General features: G+C 34.5%; 2 protein-coding genes across 2 annotated transcripts; one reads left to right on the top strand and one right to left on the bottom strand.

Moving 5' to 3' along the window:
* Positions 1-1,954: 1,954 nt before the first annotated feature.
* LOC133327480 (muscarinic acetylcholine receptor DM1-like) lies at positions 1,955-7,998 on the bottom strand. Its single transcript, XM_061535998.1, has 3 exons — positions 7,977-7,998; positions 5,618-6,197; positions 1,955-2,396 (listed from the first exon to the last, which is right to left on the bottom strand). Exons 1-3 carry the CDS (start codon positions 7,996-7,998, stop codon positions 1,955-1,957), a joined length of 1,044 nt encoding a protein of 347 aa, XP_061391982.1.
* A 2,709-nt stretch (positions 7,999-10,707) lies between these two features.
* Positions 10,708-23,102, top strand: LOC133327479 (probable cytochrome P450 308a1). The gene is made up of 9 exons (XM_061535997.1): positions 10,708-10,886; positions 10,976-11,216; positions 11,304-11,399; positions 14,354-14,541; positions 14,887-15,136; positions 18,462-18,588; positions 18,812-18,956; positions 22,708-22,826; positions 22,930-23,102. The coding sequence occupies exons 1-9, from the start codon at positions 10,708-10,710 to the stop codon at positions 23,097-23,099; spliced, it is 1,515 nt and encodes a 504-aa protein (XP_061391981.1). The 3' UTR covers positions 23,100-23,102.
* The last annotated feature ends 4,138 nt before the right edge of the window (positions 23,103-27,240 follow it).

The following is a 27,240-nucleotide window of genomic DNA, read 5'->3' as shown; positions in this document are numbered from 1 at the left end:
ATGTGTGTAAAATTTCGTGAAAATCGGTTCAGATTTAGATATAGCTCTCATATATATTTTCGTCCGATTTAAGGTAAATAGCGCACCAAAGTCCATATATATCCTTCGATTTGCACGAAATTTGGCATAGAGTACTGAATGAAGTCTAGAATGATGTGTGCTAAGTTTCGAGAAAACCTGGTCAGATTTAGATATAGCTCCCATATATAGTTTCGTCCGGTTTATTGTAAATGGTGCACCAAAGTCCCTATATATCTTTTGATTTGCACGAAATTTGGCATAGAGTACTGAATTAGACCCAGAATGATGCGTGCTAAGTTTCCTGAAAATCGGTTCAGATTAGCTTCCATATATAATTTTGACCTATTCATATGGTCGTATGGGTGCCTGATTGATACATGAAGCATACAAAATAGTGTTTGCTTTAAATCTGTTTATAAAATTTAGAATAGGTTGCAGAATGGCATGTGCTGGAATTGATGTTAGTCGGTTTACTTATAGATAAAGATCGCATATTTAAGTTCGTTCAATTTCATGTCAATGTTCCTTAGAAAAGGCGACGTCTGTTAGGATACATATGTAGAATATCCCCAAAGTGGTGAAGGGTATCATATAGTCGGCCCAGTCCGACTTTACTACTTTCCTTACTGGTTTAAATTTGGAGAAGGATTGTGATGGCCAACAGATGCTACTGTGGTCTAAGTATGCAGTTTAGAACCAAGACCAGACCAAACTCACACACAAGACGCTGATACTATCCGTGCTGTTATATGGATTTGAAGCATGGGTACTTGCGCAAGCAGATGAGGCAGCTCTTGGGGTGTTTGAAAGAAAAATTCTCCGAAAGATCTACGGGTCGATCTGCGTCGACGGTGAATATCGACGTCGAATGAACCACGAGCTTTACAATTTATACGCAGACATCGCCACAGTCAGTCGTATTGCGAATGAATGAGAATGTCCCAGCTCAACAGGCGAGCCTACTGAGGGTTCCTGTAGAAGGAGAAGACCACGCTTGGAAATACCTATGGTGGAGGCTTTTTTTCCACCTGTTACTGTTTGGTACTTTTTCTACATTTTATTAAGTCTCTGAATAACCTCATACACCAACCGTAATGTCCGATGGACCTCAGAATGTCTTCCTCATAAACAACGCCTTCACAAATTAAATAAAAAACAACTCAAATAAAATTTCAATCCATTTATTTGTTTTTAAACATTAAAACAACTTAAAATTCGAGAAAAAATACAATGATTATTTTTTACATTTATGCAAAGAGACGGGTTCTTAAAGAATTTCGTTCAATTAGAAACCATGTGTATAACGTTTTTTATTTTTATTTTATTTAAAAAAAGTGGTATTTTTTTAAGACAATTTTATTATTATTTTTTGTTCGACATTTGTTCCACTTAGAGTTGTACTAAGAACTACATAAATTTCATAAAATATTACGTTGAAATTTTACATCTTGTTCGTGTTTTTAATATTAATAAAAAAATATCTAATATAGAATTACAATTTTCTTTTGTACAAAGTCATTACTATTTGCCGGAAGTAAGACTTCCAATTCGATGAAAACTAAATTTGCTTTTGTCTGGATTCTTATTGGCTAAACAACTACACATGTAAGTATGTTTTTTTTGTTTTGTATGTGGGAGTGTGTTCCGATAAATACACTTTCAAATGCAATATCAATTCTGGTGTATAAGCCTCGAAGGTTGTGTGCTCATTTCATTTTGCCGTGGATACAAAATAGAGCGAGCACACTATTCAACATCATGTATCAAGTATCCAAAGTATCCAATTAATTTGAATATTAATAGCTTTTTTTTCAAAATTGAAAAAGAAGATACAAAAAATAGCAAAGTTTCCTGTTTTACAGTTTCACAACAAACCACACTATTAATTTCCTCACTCATCATTACCATCGTCCATACCTGCGGCATTACTGCTCTACAGCCGTGGACTATCTATCACTGTTTGAACGGTACAACTATTTACCCGGATACTAGAATTACCAGTCAAGCATAAATTCCCATTTTGTGGTTGGGAACGCTTACGTCGAAATCTTTTACCACCTCCGCCACCGCTACCCGCACCACCACCAACGATGCCACACCACTGCATTCCCTTGAATGTATCGAGAAAGGCTCGTCGAAAATTGGCATTCATGAAACAGTAGGTGATCGGATTACAGCAACTCGATGAGTAGGCAAGCAACTGTAATGCACTTATCGATTTGTAATCAATGTATTCGTAAATGGCCGCACCAATATACATGGCCACAGTGTTGATGACATATAACGGGGTCCAGCATATGAAGAACTCCAATACCAATACAGATAACATTTTAACGACACGCTTTTTACTTTCGAGATTTTTGGCCATGTTATTTCTGAAAGCAGAGAAAGATAAAATTCTGATATGAATATTAATATTAAGGCATATTAAAAACCAGTAAGGAAAGTTCAAAAGTCGGACGGGGCCGACTATATGATACCCTTCACCACTTTGGGTACATACAAGAGACACTCATATGTGCAATATCCTTTGGATAGAATAGACATATCATCTGTGGATGACCATTGAAACGGAATCTAACCTGAAGTTGTAGATATTTGAACTAAATTAAAACAACCCATACAGATACAATCTGAAATCTATGAAAAATCTAATACACGTTATTCTAGGTTCGATTTGGTACGTTGTGCACTAATTCGTCCTAAGCGGACAAACTTTAATTATTTGGTACATCATTTAGATGAAATCGGATGAAATTATATGGAAGCTATATTTAAACTTGAAAGGTCATCAATCCAATACGCTACGCAATATTTCATGTAAAGCGAACATACATACCCCCACCATTTGCACCATTTGCATAAAAACGGACTAAAGTACATATGTGAGCTATATTTAAATCTGAACTGATTTCAACCAAACTTAACATACATCAAGCTACACCTAATTCAATACTCTCTGCAAAATTTTGTCTCAAACGTACCAATATTGGGAGTTTGGTGCACCATTTCATTCTAGACTAAATTCAATACACGCTGCAAAATTTTGTGAATATAGAACATAGATTCTTCGGTGCTCCATTTACCTAAAATCGGACTAAAATCGGAGATATATCTAAATCTGAATCGATTTCAACCAAACTAAGCATACACCAGTCTAGACCTACTTCAATACTCTGTGCACAATTTTGTCTCAATCGGAAAAATATTGGGAGTTTTGTGTACCATTTACCTACAATCGGACGAAAATATATTTGGACCCAATTCAATACCCTCTGCGAAATTTTGTCTCAATCAGACTAATATTGGGAGTTTCGTGCACCATTTACCTAAAATCGGACGAAACTATACATGGTAGCTATATCTAAATCTGAACCGATTTCAACCAAACTTAGTATTGGGAGTTTGGTGCACCATTTACCTAAAATCGGACGAAACTATATATGGGAGCTATATCTAAATCTGAACCGATTTCAACCAAACGTGACACAAATCAATCTATACCTAATTCAATACACTGTGCAAAATTTTGTAGCAATCGGACCGATATTGGGAGTTTGGTGTATCATTCACAAAAAAATCGGACGAAATTATATATGGGAGCTATATCTAAATCTGAACCGATTTTCTCCAATTTCAATTGGGTTCGTTCTTGAGCCAAAAAAACGACATGTACCAAATTTCATCCAAATCGGATCATAAATGCGACTTGTACATTGTTCACAAAAATACTTGGACGGACGGACATGCGGACATGCATAAATCGACACAGAAAGTGATTCTAGGCATATTCTCGAAAGGAACCATGTGTCTATCTCCTTTCCTTTTGCCTGTTACACACATATGCACAAAGACATAATACCCTGTACCACAGTCTGGTGAAGGTTATAAATACTTTTTATACCCTTCACCACACTGTGGTACAGGGTATTATGTCTTTGTGCATATGTTTGTAACAGGCAAAAGGAAACGAGATAGACACATGGTTCCTTTTGAGAATATGCATAGAATCACTTTCTGTGTCGATTTATGCATGTCCGTCCGTCCGTCTGTAGATGTTAAATTGTAAACAAAGTACAGGTCGCATTTATGATCCGATTTGGATGAAATTTGGCACAAGTCACTTATTCGGCCCAAGGACGAACCCTATTGAAATTGGGAAAAATCGGATCAGATTTAGATATAGCTCCCATATATATATTTAACCGATTTAATGTAAACGGTCCCTATATATCTTTCGATTTGCACGAAATTTGGTACAGCCTAATCATTTAGGTCTAGAATGATGTCTGCCAAGTTTCGTGAAAATCGGTCCAGATTTAGATATAGCTCCCATATATAGTTTCGTCCGATTTCATGTAAATGGTGCACCAAAGTCGCTGTTTATCCTTCGATTTGCACGAAATTTGGCATAACGTACTGAATTGAGCCTAGAGTGATGTTTGCCAAGTTTCGAGAAAATCGGTCCTGATTTAGATATAGCTCCCATATACAGTTTCGTTCGATTCTATGTAAATGGTGCACCAATGTCGCTATATATCTATCTATCGATTTGCACGAAATTTGGTATAACGTACTGAATTGAGCTTAGAGTGATGTCTGCCTTGTTTCGTGAAAATCGGTCCAGATTTAGATATAGCTCCATTTTATTATAGATTGATTTTAAGTAATTGACGCGCCAAGGAACCAATAGGCTGATAGGAACAAAACGTTCTGAAATAAGTATAACCTAACCTGTGACAAGTTTGTTTGAAATCGCTCAATATTTGGATAGAGCTTCGATATATATTTCAGCCCGATTTCAAGCAAATTGGGCATCAAACTCCTCATGTTAGTCAGATTGACATCAAATTTTGCACAACGTACAAAATTGAGCATAGAATTGCGTAGTTGCGTTTTCTAGAAGTACAGACATAGCCCAACGGATGACCTATTTATATTTGTTTGAAGTCGATTTACATACCTTTGTCCCATTGTAACTAACGAATGACATATTTATGGATAGATCTAGGTAGATTCACATTTAGATAAATATAACATATTTTATTTCATCCAATTTCATGCTAATAGTCCTGTTTAATATACCCATAGTGGTGAAGGGTATCATATAGTCGGCCCGTCCGACTTTACTACTTTCCTTACTGGTTTTTTTTAAATCCACGCCTTGTAAGGCAGATTAATCAATTTTTAAATCTTTCGAACTTGAGAGTATATTTTCATAATCTAAATAACACAATTAGCTTTCTTTCATTACACTAACCCCATCACATAGTGAATTATTGAGTCCATAAATCATAACAGTTAACAGAAAACTAGATACATAAACAAAAATTTCACTTTTAATATTCCCTTTTTATGCAATTATCCTTTTACATTACATTCTACAATCCTACTTGCAGTAATTCTCACTCCACACTTCCCTAACATTGTAAAACAATGCAACAATAAACTAACTACAATATTTTGCTTATAAGTACCAACATTAATCGTCTACGACCATTAAAGTCTTTACTGCAACTCCTAAAAGTATGCTTTAAAATACCACAAATTACTGACAGTCTCATTTATATGAGCCATTTCATTTATAATTACATACCTTCGTAATACCGAATCGGAAGATCTTAAATTACGTTTACTGCTGCTGAAAAACTTTTTAACACCGCTTCCGCCAGCACCACCACCCCCTCCAACGATATCACCCGCTTTGCAATAAACCTCAGAATGGTTTACTTGTTGAATGTAATTACCCCGTATGCCATTGTACGGATGATGCTGATACTGATGATGAAGGGGGTGGTAGTGTTGCTGCTGATGCATTTGATAGCGATACGACGAGTATGTGGCTGATGATGAGGCCACTGAAGACGATGATGTTGAGGGCAAATTGCCAACATTACTTGTGACTGAGCCCAAGGGTCCAATGGTAGTGTTTCCCGGGCTGGCAGCAATACAAACGCCGACACTAACACCAACACCTCCGGGGCCACCGCTACAACTACTGCAGCTGCAACATTCCGATGTACAATAACTTGAGGTTGCATTTATTGAATCATTATCCGGAGGCACAGTTCGCAATGTGGCAAAGCGCATGCAATAAAGATGACGACGACCATTGTTGGTGTTGTTCGTCGATGAGTTTGTGGTCCGTTTGCCACAACAAAAGCGTGAAAAGTTATCTGTAATCAAGAAAACAAGAAGAACAGAAGGAAAAGGCATTAAGAAAAACGGAATGAATTGAGCAAAGGATATAAAATTAACATGGGCCTTTAAGTTTTGTGGGAGGAATGAATGAAGAAGGATATATATCTCAGCAATGGCAATTTCATGGAAATTGACTTGGAATTGTTTTTTTTTTCGCTTCAATTGAAAGTACTTAAGCTAAACTGTGGGGATGGTTTATCAAAGATTTATGGGCAATTGAAATGATACAATATAGCAAAGATGAATTTCTTATGAATGGGATAAATAAGAAGTATTTGAAATGATACTCCTGTAAAATATAACACAAAAGAGGGATTGATAAAAGGACTATTTTACATATAACGGAAAATATTGAAAACTAGTCGAATGGAACTAATCACCAAAGAATAATAATTTTTTGTTATTTCGGGGGAAATCGAAAGTAAACATGAACCCTAAGGGAATGTGGAATTATTTTTCAAGCATTGCAAAATTTATACTTATATTCTGGGTAAAAAGTAGTATTTAAAATCAATTGTATAGTGGAGTATGTATAATCTTTTTTCGAAGAGGCATGAACCATTTATTCTTATAATATAAGGTAGATTGTATATTTAAAAAAAATAGAAAATTAAAGCATATAAATGAGGTAATTACAACAAACAAATGAAATAAGCGTATTTGTTCTCCATTCAACACAGTATTATAGAAAGCCCAGATATTCATGAAGTTTTTACTAATAAATGTGTAGGAATAAAAAAATTCAAATAGGATTAGTCGGTGTTGTCGACAGATATACATATATCCTTTGCCTTTTATAGGAGACGTACCAGATGGGGTAGACAGGCTACATCTTCCAATTTAATGTTGAATTGATCCACAACTTTTAAAAATATTGTGGAAAAGTTAATTGAATTTGGTAAGAATTGTATTAATAATTTTGTGCAAAGTTTGGATAAAATTGGATATTACGTTCCCGTTTATTTAAGTTGGGATGGAATGTTAAGATGTGTATAATTTGGATCAAATCAGATGGTATAAATTGATCCATTTAATTGATAATCAAGTCTATGTAGTTAACGATATGATAGCATATTACATTAATCGGTTGATTAAATTCGGTTCAAATGTGTGTCAAAGGCAAGGATTCAAATTGAATCCTTGTCTTTGACACACATTTTATGACCAGCATTTTTGTTGAATTGTTGGAAGTCAAAAAAAATTATTTAAGAAAATGACGACGAAAAACACACATATGGTCTCCAGTTAAAGGGTTATACATTTCGTTGTTTCAAAAGTATGAGACTGGAATACAACATCTGTCAATCTTAGATGTTAAACCGTTTTTTTCAGCTTTTCATTCAGAAATTGACGAAAATGCTTCGGTTTACTAGCTGTAATGTAAGGCCTGTGCATTATCGTTTCGTTACAACAGCGGAAAATATCGCTGTTGTAAGTAAAAGTGTTGCCTCTGACCGGAAAGTGTCGATCCCTCGTTCTGTGAAATGAGGACTTGTTTTACGACACATTATGGCGTATGGCAGCACTTCAAAAACTAAAATTCGCTATAGCTGAGATGCAGTCCAATATTTGTCAACATGTGGTCGAAAATGTCAAAGTGAGCGGAGCAGTATAGTCGAACGAGGCCGACCTATGATACCCTACACAACTCCCACCGAACTATAATTTTCTGCATATCTATATTCCGAGTCTGGGCCATATTTCGCCATATTTGCATACTATTAATAGATTAGATATCAGTTCCTCTTTCTTACCCTGACAAATTTTCCGAATCATTTTTCCGAAGTAAACATTTACATCACGAGATTCAAATTTGGTTCTTTTCACACAAACTTCTTGCTTCATGTTTGACTTACAATAGAGGACTCTAGAATGACAAGGAAACCATAGACCATTACATTTCCTAAATATCTTCTGAAATTTGTAGGAGTCGTTCTTGATCATTAACTATTCATAGCGATTCGCGCGTTGCTTTCACCTCCTAGAATGATAATGGAAATATTTATCATACAAAATACGTAGACACCTGTAATTAGCATTGTATAACTCCCACATCCGAGTACATAAAAGAATAGATTTTGTATTAATTTAAAGGACATCTACTCCTCTTTGGTATACCATCAACTTCTCGTATCTATGTCCTCCATGAATAAATATATACACCATAGTATGGAAATGTTACCACTTTTCACACAAAAGTCTGGGTCCATTTTACCCACTAAAAATTGACCGATCTTCATCACCGCTTTCTCTGTGTACAATTTCGTGATATTCGGGTCATAATTCTGGCCTCTATAGCTATAACAGAATTCTTAACTGGTTAAGTTCAAACCAAGGACAAAATACCATGAATATAATTACGAATAGCGATACACTACCTTAAATCCAAAACTGTAATGGAATGTATAAATACCATTAATATTTCTGACAACAAGGACCTGTAAGAATTATATGGGTTCCGAATAACAAAAGAATCACAGACATTGAGATAGCAAACCAACTAGCTAGAAGTGCCACTGCCCACAATATATCTGAATACCGCACAACACGCCAAGAAATGAGGGAATGGACGAATTTTACCCACAAGAACCTTTGGGAAAATGAGGGGACAGGAAACATCACTAAAATCTTATGCTGTGATCCGAATGAAGAGAAAACTAAGAAAATCCTAACGCTAAACAATAAATAAACAAGCCGATTTACGGGTAGTCTTACGAAACACCTCAGCCTGAAGGCACATCTACTCAAGATGGGATGCGAAGGTAGCAGCAGGCACAGTGCGTGTAGGGAAGACAGTGAAACGCTGGAAAATTTTCTGTGCCATTGTCCCGCATTTGCATGCCTTCGGAAACACTTCTTTGGAGATGACACTATTCACGGACTAACCGGTCTAAGGGGGCGTAACTGGAGAAGACTGAAGGAGTTTAAAAAAAACAGAGTTCCTAGAATCATAACTTTAATCTAAACTTTCCCTAATTCTCACTTTCCCTGCATTTCTAGAGCCCACAACAGACATCAACTGGCATATGTGTATGTTCTTCCCTTGTTGGACATATGTTATTATTATCCACCTCTCTTTTCAACCTAATATACCAAAAACAATAGGGGTCTTCTTTGGCCAGAAACCGCTCAACATGTATAATTTCGTGACGATTGCTCCATAACTGTGGACTGTATCGTGTTTACAACTAGTCGAGATATGATGATCGGTATACTAAATGGTGGGTCTAGAAACAATTTTTCGCGGCGTTATGAACTCTTGGAGCCACACAAAGCAATAATATCCTGACAATATATTTGTGTAGGGTATAAAAAATATGTCATGAATCCACATTTTGTATATGTGTATTATTAATGTTTACTTTTGAAACCCTGAAACCGAGAAGCCGTTATTTCTGTAGTTTGCAATAAGAAAATTAGGATCGCCTCTTCTATATACTCAAAGTGGTTAAGGATATTTTATATCTCTGACCCTGTCTGACACTTCTACTTTCCTTACTGTATAAGTATAAATGCATTTTCTCTACATTGTTCTTCGTATCTACTCACTCGCAACATTAAACAGTGTCAAGTAATCAGAAGTGACCTTAAACTTCTAATAGATTTAAAATTACAAAAATATAAAGTGCACTCAATTAGAGTACACATCGCTTTAGATACGCTGTTTTGTTATCAATAGCAACAATAGCACCTTCATAATTTCCGAGGCATTCACATATCACTCGTTTGCTGCAAGACCGACATAAATCAAAAATTGTGTTTTGTGTGATAAAATTTCAAATCAATATCTCTTACACTCTGATTGACAAGCTATAGAAGTTCCTCTGTTCCTTGTAAGGTGTGAGTCGATTAAAAATTAAAAACGCATTTTCTGAAAAATCATTTTTTTTCGATTTATTTCGGTTTTGCAACAAATGAGCGTTATTCTTAACTACACAATATATATCTAACACTTCCCCATTGCATGCGTTACACAAAATCTGACACTAAGTGACTAGTTGAATACACACAGGCAGACAGACAGACAGACAGCGAGACAACTAGCGCAAATAACAATCATTTAGATTATATTAGCCAATTCAAAACATATGTCATCCTAAATGTTTTTAATTTGTTTTTCATTACAGAACAATAAGTTGTTGCAGCGGCGGCTTGCTGGCGATTATTGCAAAACAATTGATAGACAGTTAGACGGGTCTGCTAAGTGGTGGTCCGCCGGGCTTATCAATGCAATATTTTGTATTGTATGCACATTGCCGGCGTTTAATGTGATGTGATGATAACACGAACACTGACGTGAGATCAAAATGTAATCTATTGTTGTTGTTGTTATTAATTCTAAAAATTATAGCCTTGTTAGATGAAGGTATTTTTTCGCAGTTATTATTGTGCGGTGTAAACGAAAAGATCTTCGTCGCTGAAGTCGAAACAATAAAAATAAATTTTTAAATAATACAACATTGTGGAAAACCCCGTTACAATAAAATGTTATTGATATTACTTTTAAATGTTGTCCTAATCGTTTTGGGTTATTTTGCATGGAAATGTTCATATTGGCAACGTCATGGTGTACAAGGACCAAGAGGATGGCCAGTGGTTGGTAACATGTGGTCCTTTATTACAGGACAACAGCATTATGGTGATGTTTATCAACAAATTTACAAGTGAGAAGAAACTCGAAACTGGCGACCCACTGCACTCAATTAATTTCAATTTTTTTTCTTATCTCCCACTCCGGACGACCACACCCCAGTGATTATCCCCAGTTACCTTACATTGGCATTTATCGTCTGTTTGGAGAACCTGCCATTTTATTACGCAGTACCGAAATGCTAAAGGAGGTGATGATACGTAATTTCCATCATTTTCAAGATAATGTCTTGTGGGTTAATCCGAAACGTGATCCAGTTGTGAGTTGCAATCCATTTATAGCCAAAGGTGAAAAATGGCGTGTTATGCGCAGTGAACTTGTACCGATATTTACACCGAATAAAGTAAGTGACAAATAGGGAAATGCTTTTTTTTCTCAAAGAAAGTTGTTATTATGCGGTAATTCTTTGTTTTTTTCTTTGCATTTATAGGTGAAATCATCGTTTCCCCACATTGAAAATGTTTGCCGCAAATTAATGGCGCATGTAAAAGAAAATATGAATACTAATTGCTTTGAGGCAAAAGATGTGAGTATGTCGACTTAAGCACGCACACCTTTTAAAAATCTTAAGTATGTATATGTAAGACAATTGTGAAAATAGTAGCCTAAGGGAGTTATATTGAATAACTTTTAAATACATTTTTGCAAGTTAGTATATAAAACCAGTAAGGAAATAATAAAAGAAACCATGGACACGGAATCGCACGAAAGAAAATATGGTGGTGCACCAAACTTCCAATATTTGAAAATAGTACTGAATTAAGTCGAGTTTGATGTTGGTAAAGTTTTGTTGAAATCGGTTCAAATTTTAGATTCCACATAGTACTAAATTAGGTCCAGTTTTATAACTGTGAAGTTTTGTTGGAATCGGATTATATTTAGACAAAATATATCAGTTTGGGGAAAAATAAATCCATTTTTAACTTGCTTCGGAATGTCCGATTTGGACCAATTATGCACCGTTTTGTTTTATGATTTATTGCCATTTTAAAGGTATATTGATAATGATAGAATTATTGGTTATCATAGAAGTCCTGCTCTCTATTTGCAAACAACTCTAGTAGTCGATTTTCACAATCCTCCCTAGATACCAATTTTTATCAATAAAGAAATTTAGCAATGCAAGAAAAATATGACAATCGACCAAGCTCCCGAAGTTTCAGGAGAGTCGCTGTAGATGTGTGTGGCCTAGCGCTGTGCTGGTGGAACACGACACCTGTTGGCCAATTCTGGCTGTTTCTGGTCAATTGCTTTCTTTAAACGGTCCACTTGTTGACAGTGCCCATGTTTCATGTCAATTGCTTTCCACCGTTTAAACCGATGTTTTTCGCACAGGGTTACCAGGGTCTATCTCATTCCGTTTGGAAATTCGATCCATCCTATATTTTTCTGTTAATTGGTGTGGCACGCAAACGTCGAGCTTCTTTGTACACCTTTCACCACACTGTGGTACAGAGTATTATGTATTTGTGCATATGTTTGTAACAGGTAAAAGGAAACGAGATAGACGCATCTGAGTCGATTTATGCATGTCCGTCTGTCCGTTTGTAGATGTTAAATTGTAAACAAAGTACAAGTCGCATTTATGATCCGATTTGGATGAAATTTAACACAAGTCACTTATTTCGCCCAAGGACGAACCCTATTGAAATTGGAAAAAATCGGTTCAGATTTAGATATAGCTCCCATATATAGTTCCATCCGATTTTAAGTAAGTGGTGCACCAAAGTCCCTATATATATATCTTTCGATTTGCACGAAATTTTACATAGCCTGCTGAATTGAGTCTAGAATGACGTGTGTCAAGTTTCGAGAAAATCGGGTCATATTTAAATATAGCTCCCACATATATTTTCGTCCGATTTAAGGTAAATAGGACACGAAAGTCACTATATATGTTTCGATTTGTACGAAATTTGGCATAGCGCACTGAATTAAATCCAGAATGATGTGTTCAAGGTTTCGTGAAACTCAGTTCAGATTTAGACATAGCTCCCATATATATTTTCGTCCGATTTAAGGTAAATGGTACACCAAAGTCACTATATATCTTTCGATTTGCACGAAATTTGGGATAGCGTACTGAATTAAGTATAGAATGATGTGTGCCAGGTTTCGTGAAAATCGGTTCAGATTTAGATATAGCTCCCATATATATTTTCGTCCGATTTTATATAAATGGTGCATTAAAGTCCCTATATATTTTTCGATTTGCACGAAATTTGGCATAGCGTACTGAATTTAGTCTAGAATGATGTGTATTGAGTTTTCTGAAAATCGGTTTAGATTTAGAATAACTTCCATATATATGTTCGCCCGATTTAAGATCAATGATGTACCAAATTTCCGATGACCGGCCGTATGGAATTATTTTTCCCCAACTTAACACTTTCATCCTATGTCTTGCAATTGGTGCATCGTGATATTGAGGATAGTATTGGATTGACATCGAAATGTGTTGAAAAAGGGTTAAGGTTTATATATAGCTTCCATATATGTTACCATAAGATTTCATCTAAATGGTTTAACAAATAACTATCGTTTTTTCCGATTGGGAATTTGTGCATTTGGAGCTAAAATAATGCGTATTGGATTTTGAGAAATATATTCATATCTAGATATAACCCCTATATATTTGTCTCAGTTGATGAAAGTTGTGCAACCAATAATAAAGGTTTCTCCAGCGAGATAAAATTGTGGACAGAGCTCTGTGCTGCAGTATATCAGATGGGGTATGCCACGGTTGATCGATTTGGTACAGATTTACATATAGCTCCCATACATAAATTTGCTTGATTTCATACAAATAGTACACCAAAGAATCCAAATCTGCCCGATTGACATGTAATTTTCATAGATTTCAGAATGGTATGTTTTTTTTATTACAAATTAAATTTCACCATTTCATTTTAATGGCCCACTAAAGGTGTTATGTATATTCTATCTACAGGATATTGTACATATGAACATCTCTTGTATGTGAAGGGTACCCTATAGTCGACCTCTTCCAACTTTTGAATTTTTCTTACTGGTTTCCATTACGGAATTGATATAATATGAAATTCCGTGACCTTTGTGAATAAACAAAATCTTCATAGTACACTCGATATATTAATCCATGTTCCTATACAGACCACATACAAATGTCACGCACAATTTTCGGTATGTTGTAGCCGAATTTACTGCAGCTATTTCCGATGGCATAGCCCTGATATAAAATTATCGATTATTGTTATATATTTTAAATGCCCAATTAGTGGAGGTGTTATAAAAAGTGAAAATATGACCTCCATACCTCAATCAATCCATAGCTGGTCCATAGAATGGGATTGATTGTAGAATAAATGGACTTAAGTTGGATCAATATTACAAAAATTAAAAAGTTGTTTTTGGAAGAAGTGCACTGTATTTAGCTATTCAAAATCAATATATATTTTTATAAACACTTGTTATTTTTTTCCTTTTAAATTGTATTTTTAGTTATTTTCCAAATACACCCTCGATGTCATTGCTTCATCTGCATATGGATTAGATGGTGAGACATTTTCCAATACAAATTCCGATTTTACAACGCTGGTGGAACATTTATTTCTACCAAATCCCTACAGTTTATTGGATTCCATTGTGCTGTTATTTTCACCAACGTTGGGTAACCTGATTAAATATACGTAAGTAAATTAAAAAAAAAAAATACAAAATTGACTAAAAAGGTAGAAATATGTAGAAATAGATTCTTCAGCCATTTAAAAATTGATTTTGAAATTCTAAGCCTTTTAAAGTCCAATGAAAAAATACTCAATATCACCTTAATACCCACAGTTAAGACATTTCGTTGTAAGTATTTCCCCACATATCTTACAATGGAAATAAATATTCGCAAATCTCTGTGGGGTGTTTATTTATTTACCACCTCTCCCCTAACACTCCCCAAATATCCATTATGTCTTATTTCTTCCATTTATCCTATTGTTACCCTTTTTGTTCATTGTTTTATTTTCCACTTACCATTGCAGTTATTTTCCCAAAAATGTTGCAATCTGGCTACAAAGTATAATTATGAATATTTTAAGTTTACGCCTTGACAAAGCCGAAACGGGCGGTGCCAATAAAACGGAGCACAGCGATTTCATTCAATGGTTAATTGAAAATAAACGAAAACAAAACGAACCGGTCGATAAGGCAACGATAGTGGGCCATTGTAGTACGTTTTTACTTGAAGGTTTCGAAACTTCATCGTCGCTAATGGCATTTGCTTTGTATCAGGTAAGTGAAAAGAAAACACATGTACAATAAAGGCGTACAGTGGCAGAATGGAAATTTCGGATGAAAGTGAACAATTTTGGGTTGATTAAAAGGTTCGTTCGAAATATCCACCTAAAAACATCATAAGTATATATTTTTATACTCTTGATTAGAATAAAATTCTATGTCGATTTAGTAAAGTCCGTCCGTTGGAATCACGAAAGAGCTTTAAATATTTATTATAGAGCTGAATATCCTAGGAATATATACTTTTTAAAGTATCCTCCAGTAATGGCAAATATTCATTATTATAAAACTTTTGGGGACGTTTAGAAACGAATTGGTCCGATCACAATATTTGTGATTCTCGTTAAGAAATAAAATTCCCTAGCAACAATTATTGGCCTATATTCTAGGGTATTATTTTGAAGCTTTAGGGAGCGTTATTTGTCTAATCAACTGTAATTTAGTTTTTCGGACTCTTACTGAGTAAAATATCATTCTCCTAAATATCGATGTTGGTATACTTTTAAGGTTAGCCCACATATGACGCTACATCCCATATTTTGGCGTTCTGGGGAGTTTTCATAACCAAATAGTCTGTAATTTCATATTATGGACTCTCATTGAGTAGTAAATCTACCCCCACTAAAGAAGATATCAATTTTTTTTCGGATAGCCCCCATACAATAATGGTATCCCAGTTATTCGGTATTTTTCAGAGTTGGATCACGTTTTTCAATCGAATCTAATTTGATCGAACAGTTTCAAAACTTCTATCAGGTGTCGAAATTTCCTAACAAAAGTTATCAGTATGGGTTAACGTTTTGGTATAGCTCTCATTAACGGTACCGTTCAATTTTCGGTATTTTGAAGTCTTTAGAATCCTCTCCCACCGATTACAGCCATAATGTGGTATAAAAGTTTCTGGAAGGCTGGTATGCATATATACAGAGAAATTTGCTACACCTCGAAATATACACCCGATACCTCATAAATTATATACAGTCTTGATCACAATAAAATTATATGTCGAATTAAATTCAGAAAAAAAGCATGTCCGTTTGTTGAAATCACGATAGTAATCGCAATATTTAAGTTAGAACTCTGAAATTTTGAACGGATATTGCTAGTGCTCCTAGGATGTTTGTTATTGCAAAGGGGATATATTGGTCCACGTTTTAGCGTCGCCCAGTCCCCATATAACGGTAATGGCAGTATTCGGTATATTTTTGGGTTCTCTTTGATTGCCCGTAGCAAAAATTGTATTTTTTAATAATGTCCTCCCAAGTTTCGGTATTTTGTATATAACGTTTTCCAACTGAATTGGCTGTAATTTGGAATTTTGGGTTCTCTCCGTAACAAAAATTATTAATATTAACTTGAAGCGGATCAACTCTATTTTTATTCAAATTTTAATTATTATTGTATAAACACATACGTTTCATTGATCATTTGAATACTAAAATGCAACTCTTATTTAAATAATTGAAATTAACGGTTAACTTTGTAAATATTTTGTAAATAGTACCAAAAACTACATCTCTGAATCTACTACATTATTACACAACCAATACTAGACGAGAATCTTGCTTCTCATAAGTAGTACCTAAGCTCAATCTAATTTCAATAAAATAGCTCCACTCCGAGTCTGGAGCCCCCGACTCTAATCATAAGCTGGAATTAGTTCTTAACGTAAATATATATTCTTTTAATGTATATATAATTTTGAGTTCCTACATCTAGACCAGATCCGTACAGACTAATTTAAAACAAAAAACCTCACCTCCAATTTTTTAATGAATTACAGCGCTATCTTTAGATAGGTACAAATGTACCCGGTTATTGACCGTAGGGTTAAAGATGGAGTGAAAACATTATTTTAAATTTTGTTGAAGCCACACAAGCTCCGCGCACGATTTGCTTTATTAACGCCCTACGTGGAGCCTGCGTTATTGTCACCCAACGTCGAGTTTCTTCAAACTCAAGTTTCAGTGCAGCCCACATAATATGATTCCCACCAGTATTGGGAATTTTGGATGGCTTTGCAATGAATTTGCTGTAATTTGCTATTTCGGTTTTCATAACTGTACGACCACATCTCCGCACTAAAATTAAAATAATTTTGGACACGTTTTTCAACCGAATTTGTTTGTAATTTCGTTCTCACTACCAAACCAATAATGGAAGTAGTGAAGTCGGGCCATCTATAGGATACCCTTCACCACTATAGGTATATTAAACAAATGCATCCTAACAGACGTCGTATTTTTGAAGGACCAGTGACATGAAATTGGATGAACTAAAATATGTGATGTTTATGTAAATTTGAACCGATTTAGATCAATCCATAAACTAAAGGAAATATGAATCGGACACCCGTTGAATATGTATTCGTAATTTTATGCTCAATTTGACACACGTTAGACTACACTATCTTCACTACGATGTGAAAATTTTTGTGACAATCTGCCTAACTTCGGGGTTTTGGTGCACCATTTACTTAAAATCGGGCGGAATTATATATGGTATCTATATGCAAATCTGAACCGATTTTTCAAAATTTACAATTTAACACGGACAGGCCTAAATCGACTAAGAAAGTGAGTCTATGCATATTCTCAAAAGGAACCATGCGTCTAACATAGACACAAAGATATAATACCCTGTATACCCCAGGAGCCCCGTTAATTTTAGATATTTTGATTGTCATCCTCACGTTGGAGGATATAAAAAGTTCAGCCAGGCCGAATTTAACATCTGTTTAATTCCATCATGTATGACGCCAATGGGCCTGTGGGTCCTTTTTTACTTTCTATTTCAGACATTTGTTTCCAAAAATATTTTTCAAGATCTAAGCTTATATGCCTTTTCAAAAATATATGTCTTCTATATAAAAGCCTTCTTCTTGTAACCCTTCCTATTTTCATTGCTCCTTAAACCAAAATTAATCAAAATTGATAGGTCATATGCTATTAATGCCGCTACCATAATAATATAATTTTTTCTTACTTCTTATATATTGATAAATTGTCCATAAAAATATTTTTCTAGAACATAAAATACTTTTAATACCACATTTATTCGGCAAAAATTTACGAGTCATAGAATACAAAAACTTTCCCAAATCACACAGCACACAAGTTTCCAGACACACATTATTCTTCAAGAAAATACTTTCATACAGATTATTTATAAATCTCATCATATTGTCACGCCATCACCCTTTTTGTTTGCCACCATTTATGGTCATAACTTTCCATTAATGTTTTTTTTTCTTTTTTCGATTTTCTCTTTTTGCTACCATTACGCTTTCTGAAACATTTTGGTTGTTGTTGTTGTGCAGTATGCCATAAATCCTTTGGAACAGCAAAAAGTTCTAAACGAAATCGATGAAGTTTTAAAACGATATGATGGTAAACTATGTTATGAGGCCTTGCAGGAAATGTCCTACTTGGAAGCTTCACTGTACGGTGGGTGACATTTAGTTTTTTTGTATATATATTTGCACACACACGCAATATTTTGCTTCAATCACACACATATACACTCACGACCATTTCTCGAATTTAATTTCATTTTATTTTCAAAAAAAAAAAAAAAAAAAGTTATGGAAACATACCCTCTTAATGGCACTTTATGTGATATTCTCTCTGTTTCTTTTTCTGCCTCTCTCTTTCGATTTTCTCTTTTCAGAAACTCTACGTTTGCATGCCCCAATGATGGCTCTACTAAAACATTGTACAAAATCCTTTGAATTACCACCACAACATAAAGGAGGTCAATCTTTTCGGGTGCCAGAGGGTATGGTGTGTATAGTTCCGGTAAAAGCTGTCCACTAGTAAGTTGTTTATATATTTGCTTTAACTTATGTTATTTTTTTCTCGTGTTGTATCATATGTGTATGTATGTGCGTAATGCCATGTTTGTGCATCTGGACGTTAATGAAAATGGAAATTGTTTTGGCAGAGAAAAAAAAAACAAATCCTAAAAAAGTATGACAAAGTTTGTGCAATTGTTCACATACATGCCCCGACTATTTACCATACTTAGGAACTAATTGATGCAAAACATACTTTTTATTGCCACTGAAATGCGTTGTGAATACAGGGGCGGGCTTTTTTTCTGAGATTACTTGGAAGATTTGTTTTCGTATGTGTAGATGGTGTTAGGAAAATAATCTTGCTACGCTAATGGGTTCTTAGTAGAGAGATTTTATTTTCACTTGCCTGGTATGTGAACAAAATTTTGTGTTTGTCATTCTGAGTTGGTCCTTATGCCGGGATGTTTATGACAAAATAAGCAATTTGAACTTTTGTATTGTTTCATTTGGGGTTATTTATATGCCAACAATTGTGGTTGAATAATATATTTGAATATTTGTTACACATTTTAATTGCAACAAAAATTATTTGCGAACTGTAATTGAATTTGTTTATGTGGTGAAAATACAATTGTCAGCAAAATATTAAATCAAAGTTAAATTATTTGGGGACGTCATGAAAAATGTCAAATGTGTAATCAAAACTTGTTAAAAAATATAGATATGTTTATACATTTTTCTTCTAAAAGCAGAGGCAGATACCCTCCACCAGACTGTGAGCATTCAAAATGGCTAAACTTGATCAAGGATTTTATATGGGTGTTATGACATTTCTGCCAAGAGGTCCTCTTTGAAAAGAATTTCCAAACCGCAGATACTCAAGATTCGGCAAGTCAAAAACCAGTAAGGAAAGTAGTAAAGTCGGACTGGACCGACTATATTATACCCTTCACCACTTTGGGGATATTCTACATATGTATCCTAACAGACGTCGCCTTTTCTAAGGAACATTGGCATGAAATTGAACGAACTTATATATGCGATCTTTATCTATAAGTAAACCGACTAACATCAATTCCAACACATGCCATTCTGCAACCTATTCTAAATTGTGCAACCTATTCTAAATGTTTAAAATGTATCTATCAGGCCCCCATTGATTATTTGGTGTACAGTCAAGATGAATAGGTCGAAATTATATATGGAAGCTAATCTGAACCGATTTCAAGGAAACTTGCTACATATTATTTTTAATTAATTTCTGTAAGTGTATGGCTCTGTATGGGCCTTTAGTGTACCATTTACTTAAAATCGGACGAAAATATATAGAAGGTATATGTAAATCTGAACCAATTTCAAGAAAACTTGACACACGAAAGGTTATAGTAACAGTACATTGTACTAAATTGTGTGTCGACGGACAAATCTTTTGGGTCTTTAGTGCACAATTTAAATTAAATCGGTCGGAAATATATATTGAAGCTATATCTGATTTATTTATAACTGATTTTCAAGAAACTTAGTACGCATCATTCTGGGCCTAATTCTGTAACACATGCCAAATTTCGTGCAAATCGAAAGATATATAGGCACTTTAGAGCCCCATTTACCTCAGATCGGACGAAACTATATATGGGAGCTATATCTAAATCTGACCCGATTTTCTTGAAAATTGGCACAAATAATTCAGGGCCTAATTTAGTACTCTATGTCAAATTTCGTGCAAATCGAAAGATATATAGGGACTTTGGTGCACCATTTACATTAAATCGGACGAAACAGTATATGGGAGCCATATCTAAATCTGATCCGATTTTCTTGAAACTTAGCACACGTCATTGTAGACCTAATTCAGTACGCTGTGCCAAATTTCATGCAAATCGAAATATATATAGGGGGTTTAGTGCACCATTTACCTTAAATCGGAAACTTAGCACACGCCATTGTAGACCTAATTCAGTACGCTGTGCCAAATTTCATGCAAATCGAAATATATATAGGGGGTTTAGTGCACCATTTACCTTAAATCGGACGAAACTATATATGGGAGCTATATCCAAATATGAACCGATTTTCTCGAAACTTGGCACAAATCATTCAGGAACTAATTCAGTACTCTATGCCAAATTTCGTGCAAATCGAAAGATATATAAGGACTTTGGTGCACCATTTACTTTAAATCGGATGAAAATATATATGGGAGCCATATCTAAATCTGAACCGATTGTTCCCATTTTCAATAGTTTTCGTCCTTGGGCCAATTAAGTGACCTGTGCCAAATTTCATCCAAATCGGTTAATAAATGCAACCTGTACTTTGTTAACCAAAATACATGGACGGACCGACGGACGGACAGTCGGACGAACATGCGTAAATGGACTCAGAAAGTGATTCTATGTATATTCTCAAAACGAACCATGTGTCTATCTCGTTTCCTTTTGCCTGTTAAAAAACATATGCACAAAGACATAATGTCCTGTACAGTGTGGTGAAGGGTGGTATAAGGACTTTGGTGCTTCATTAACATAAAACCGGACGATATATATGGTAGCTATAGTGAAATCTGAACCGATTTTCATCAAATTTAGCTCATATCATTCTAGACTCAATTCAGTACGCTATGCCAAATTTCGTACACATCGAAAGAAATATAAGGCGCTTTGGTGCTCCTTTAACATAAAACCGGACGAAAATATATATGGTAACTATACCAGAATCTGAATAGGGTTGGGCCGAATAAGTGAGATGTACCAAATTTCATCCAATTCGGATTACAAATGCGACCTGTACATTGTTTACCATTTAACATCAACAGACGAACGGTCATGCATAAATCGACTTAGAAAGTGATTCTATGCATATTTTCAAAAGGAACAATAGGTCTATATTGTTTCTTTTTCCTGTCACAAACATATACACAAAGACATAATACCCTGTACCACAGTGTGGTGAACAAAAGGATCAACAGTAAAATGTGCCCAAGGCCACCAAAATACCGAATATTGGTATTGCGAAGGCAGATTTTCTACTCAATAGGAATCTATAAATATTTAATTCCTGCCTGTTGGGTTGAAACACGTGTCCTCACTCCCCAAAATACCGAAATCTGGGATGTAGCGTCATATGTGGCTACCCTAATAAATGGACCAATATTGTCGTTTCGGCGTTTTAAAGGCTGATGTACATATGCACTGGAGAATGATCTTCATAGGTCAACGCTTTTTACATAGCCCCCATATAAAGAGCTCGCCTAATTTTCGTTATTTTGAGGGTCTTAGAAGGCTTGAGTTGGAATTTCGAGGTTTAGGAGGCTGACATATAGCTGTGTAGAAAATAATCATAATACGTCGATGTTTTGACTGTATATAAAGGTTCCATCCAATGTTAGGTATTTAGGGTCCATTGAGCGAAACTAGCTTCGAAATTTTGAACCTGTCTTAAGTTAAAAAAGTTAAAGTATAAAATCGGTTGCTGCCTTCGTTAGCAAGCCCGAGGGCTGGTTGGACTGATATTTCTAAATAGACCTCTAATTTCGTGAAAAAGGATTTGATTCAAAACACATCCCATATCGATGATATCAAATAATTTTAATCTAAATCCATTTTTCAGTTCTATTATTTGTATATTCATACAACCAATTATTTAGTAATACACTTCTTTTCCTCGTATGGAAACAAATATGTTTATTGAGTTCTTTACTAACAGTTACACAATATTTTATTTATTTTTCTCTTTCTCTTTTTGTTTTTTTGCTTTTGTTATTTTTTAGTGACTCTGATATTTACCCAGAACCATTATCTTTTCAACCTGAACGTTTTATGGGTGATAAAGATAAACGCCCACCATGTACGTTTTTGGGTTTCGGTGAGGGGCCACGTATGTGTCCAGGTAAGTGTGTATTTGCTTTGTGCATTTTTGCTTTGTGTTTCAGTAATCCGAAACAAGAGAAAATATTTACATGGTTCTAACGAAAAAAACATAAAATATTTAGGTGGCCGTTTTGGTTTGGCACAGAGCAAAGCCGGCATTGTATCCATGCTTTCAAAATATTCTGTACATGTGGCTGATAAGGCCCAAGGGAAACCATTGAAAATGGCCGCGACCACTTTTCTAACGGCTGCAGAAAATGGCATATGGATAAAATTCAAAGAACGTGAATAAATGTTGGAAAACATTATTCACGGGTTGGGTTGAGAAAACTACAAACTATCGGATACGAGAACGTGTTTGAATATGCAAAAGATGAACATGTGTGTGTACGTGCGGATTAACATGAAATAAATTTTTAAGTGTTTTCGGAATAAATTATTGTGTTGGTAGTAAAATTATAAAAAATAAACAAATTCAATTATTTCCATACAATAAATTTAGAAAATATAATTAATGCTTTTGTATAAATAATCTGGGTTTTTCATCGGAAAATATAAATAAATTCGTACACAGAATTGTAAAATGTCTATACGTCAGCACGAATGGTAGTGGGTATTTTAATTCTCAAATTTAATTTTACTAATTGAACATAATTTATTAGGAAGAAGTGTTGGTAATGTGTGTTTGAAACAAACATACATACATACTTTCTCTTCTCATTGACTATGACATGTGGTAAGTTGAAAATTATTGCTTCATTGATTTTTGTACCAGATATAGGTTGGCTTAGCTGGAAAAGGGCAGCTAGAGGATCAAAACCCAAAAGTGGAAATGTTCAACCATATTCATGAAAGAGGAAGGATATAAATGGACTGGAATTCTACTTCTGCCAAACAAAGTTGTTAAAGCATTTTTCACCACACTGTGGTACAGGGTAATATGTCTTTGTGCATATGTGTGAAGGGCATCATATAGTCGGCCCAGTCCGTCTTTACTACTTTCCTTACTAGTTGCAAAGAGACTAGAGCGGTTACAAGAGTGGTCTGTACATCGTAGTTTTCCTCGATCCCCTGAAATATCACCGGTGTAAGTGAAATGGTTGTGAAGATCCGAATGTGTCGATCACTCGTCGTTCTTATGAATTAGGACTGTCATAGCGTATTTTGCATTTAGATCTACACCTATATGCTTGAGCAACTGACGGTGGAAGGCAATTTTGCGAACAAAATATTCCACATCTATGAAGCGCACTTATAGCTCACTGGCCGTGTTAATAAACAAAATTTTGATATTTATCAAAACACGATGAATAAGGGATGTAGTCCTCATTTCACTTTACCTTAGCAGGGCTGTCATCACGTCATTTCGGAACGTTATCGTAATATAATAACCGATTTATATATATATATATATACATATTATATGATTTTTTGGTTTCCTAAACATTCTTTGCATACTATTAGGCTGATATCAAAAATGAAAATTCTACGATCTGTAGTGCTTAACAATATATAACTATGTTATTATAAATAAGGAAAAAGGCCAGAAGTGTCTATAATCCTCAAAACACTGCATTTTAGAAGGCTAACTTATATGACTATATTCCTTAAGAGGGCCAATATTAAGAAGTACCGAAAATCGGGAGGTATGATTTTAGGGATCGATGTAGCTCATTTTCGAACCTGACATTTTAATTCTGTATCTCGATATCCTATGAAGGTCGTATGATAACAACAAATGTACTGGCGGATGACAATGTCTTTGACTAAACCTGGACGGATATTCAGTATTATATGCTGATCAGGAATATTTATATATTTTATGGTCTCGGAAATAATTATTTTGATGAACTTAATATACCCTCCATACTATGGTGGAGAGTATAAAAATAAAACAATCTATATGTGTGACCTAATTTTAAAATTTGTATTGAATTGAATTTCTTAAAACTTATATACATACATACGTTATTCGATTTTTGCTATGCCACATAGATGATTAAAAAATATTTTAATTTTAATCGTGGCTTTGCCAATTAAACAGTTTATTTTGTTTTCACTGAAATCGTAGTCAAATAATATTTCAACATTATAAATTTATGTACATATATTAGGATTAACAAAAATAAAAAAAACAATTTAATTTTTTTGTTCTACTAACAATATTCTACGGCTTGTTTATTACCCTGAGGACGTGTATATTTAACACAACGTACGTGTTGGCAGTGCAGTTCCCTACTCTCCACTATTCTGCCAAAACACTCGATATGCACATGCCAAACACCTTTTTCGCGAAAAGTGCAAATATTCAAATGTTCTAAATTGCAAAACCACCGCACCTCCAAAAGAGCTGCACATCCTTAGCTGATACGCAGAAGAGGGAGGAGAAGGATGACGACCAAATTAAAACTTTCGTAATTTTGTTAGCCACCAACATATGCTAAGTGAAACGTAACTTTTTAATAATATTATTATTATGAAATAGTGACTTTACGCGTGCAGTACCACTCACAGATAATTAGAAAGCCAAAAAGGTGTTGCTTTAAGCGATTGAAAGTTTGGAAAAACACAGATATAATTTCATAACATTTAGAATGTTTAAGTAATAATAAAACAAATTTAACTTAAGTTTTATTTTTATTAAGGTACGTTGTAGAACATTTAGTGATAATCCAATAAACATAGAGACCTTGGTGCACCTATTTATTAATCTGAACCGTTGGAAATGCGCCTACGAGCCATACCCTAAGACCGAGCAATATTTATAATTTCAAAAAAGTTAAAACTTGGTTTCGTAATTTGAATTTTTTTAACCCACGCTTATTGGTCTTAAGGTCCTTTGCAATTTTTTTTAATCCACGCTTATTGGTCTTAAGGTCCTTTGCAATTTCGAAAAATATTCTTTAAAAATCCACGCTTATTGGTCTTAAGGTCCTTTGCAATTTTTTTAATCCACGCGTATTGATCTTAAGGTAGTTCGAAAAATATTCTTTAAAAATTCACGCTTATTGGTCTTAAGGTAGTTCGAAAAATATTCTTTAAAAATCCACGCTTATTGGTCTTAAGGTAGTTCGAAAAATATTCTTTAAAAATCCACGCTTATTGGTCTGAAGGTAGTTCGAAAAATATTCTTTAAAAAATCCACGCTTATTGGTCTTAAGGTAGTTCGAAAAATATTCTTTAAAAAATCCTCGCTTATTGGTCTTAAGATAGTTCGAAAAATATTCTCTAAAAGTCCACGCTTATTGGCTTTAAGGTTCTTCGAAAAATATTCTTTAAAAATCCACGCTTATTGATCTTAAGGTCCTTTGATTTTTTAAATACACGCTCATCGCTTCTTCAAACTATGTTCAAACCCTATTCCACCCTACAAAATAATAAACATAATCAAATATTCACCCTCACTATTTAAGTTGAAACATATTTACATTCTCTCAGCAGAACCACAGAGTCGCCTACAAAGGCCAACCTACTAACCAACAAACCGACCATCGTTTTGAATCTCAGATTCTTAACTCATTTGAGATTTTAATTATTAATGCAATTTCTTCTTGCCAGGGTTTAGATTTCAAATTATGTTGGCAAATATAAATTTGCAGTGTTCTTAATTTGTATTCGGATAGCCAAAGCTTAGTGTCTGCCATTAATAAATCAAGTCAAATGATTCTTGTGAATGAAGTAAAGAACATTTTCATTCAGACTATGTCAACAAGAAGATTGAAAAATTCTGAGAAAATAAAAAAAAAACTGTACAAAAAATATAATTAAAAAGAATATTTAATATATTTAGAGGGCTTTGTCACTTGGTCGCTCTGTCAACAATTTTAAATAAAGTTTTGTAATTTTTTTTCTTAATGTTCCTACTACAGTTGGACATTCATATGAAGGACACATAGTAGGAGAGTGATAGAGGAGAGGAAGAATATATTTGCCAAGTGAATATTCTGATATTCAATTCGAAATAACAAACCCCAAAGGAAATTAAAACTGATTTTAATTCCATTTTTTTGCCATACTTATCACTTCCTGTTTATCCTTGCTCCTCTGTATGAGGAAAAAGTAAAAATGTCGTATGTTCTGTCCATTTGGTTTAAAAGATATGTCAACAACAGTTATTGTTCGTATCTTGCATTTCTCTCTATTTAAACAACTGTTGGTCATTTTTGGTCCCAATGACCGACCAACGACCGGCCAGCAGAGGACAGCTTATTTGGTCTCTATAACTGCCAAAAACAATTTAATATTTAACAAGAACCAAAAGAAATAAAAAATACACAAAGATCCCCTACAAACAAAACTTTTGAATGCCAAACACATTTTCTTTCTTTTCGTTGTTATTGTTGCTCCTTCGTTTTCTTTCTTGCATTGAAATGCTTTGTGAGGTCATGGCTAGCCAAAAAATGACTAACGAGATTTTGCTGACATTTTTCTTT

The sequence above is a fragment of the Musca vetustissima genome, unplaced genomic scaffold (assembly GCF_032173495.1).
Source record: "Musca vetustissima isolate MV318-11 ecotype Yass unplaced genomic scaffold, APGP_CSIRO_Mvet_v1 utg16866, whole genome shotgun sequence".
NCBI classification, from domain to species: Eukaryota; Metazoa; Arthropoda; class Insecta; order Diptera; family Muscidae; genus Musca; species Musca vetustissima.
Note: the sequence above shows the minus strand (reverse complement) of the source record. Positions and strands in the feature narration are given on the sequence as shown.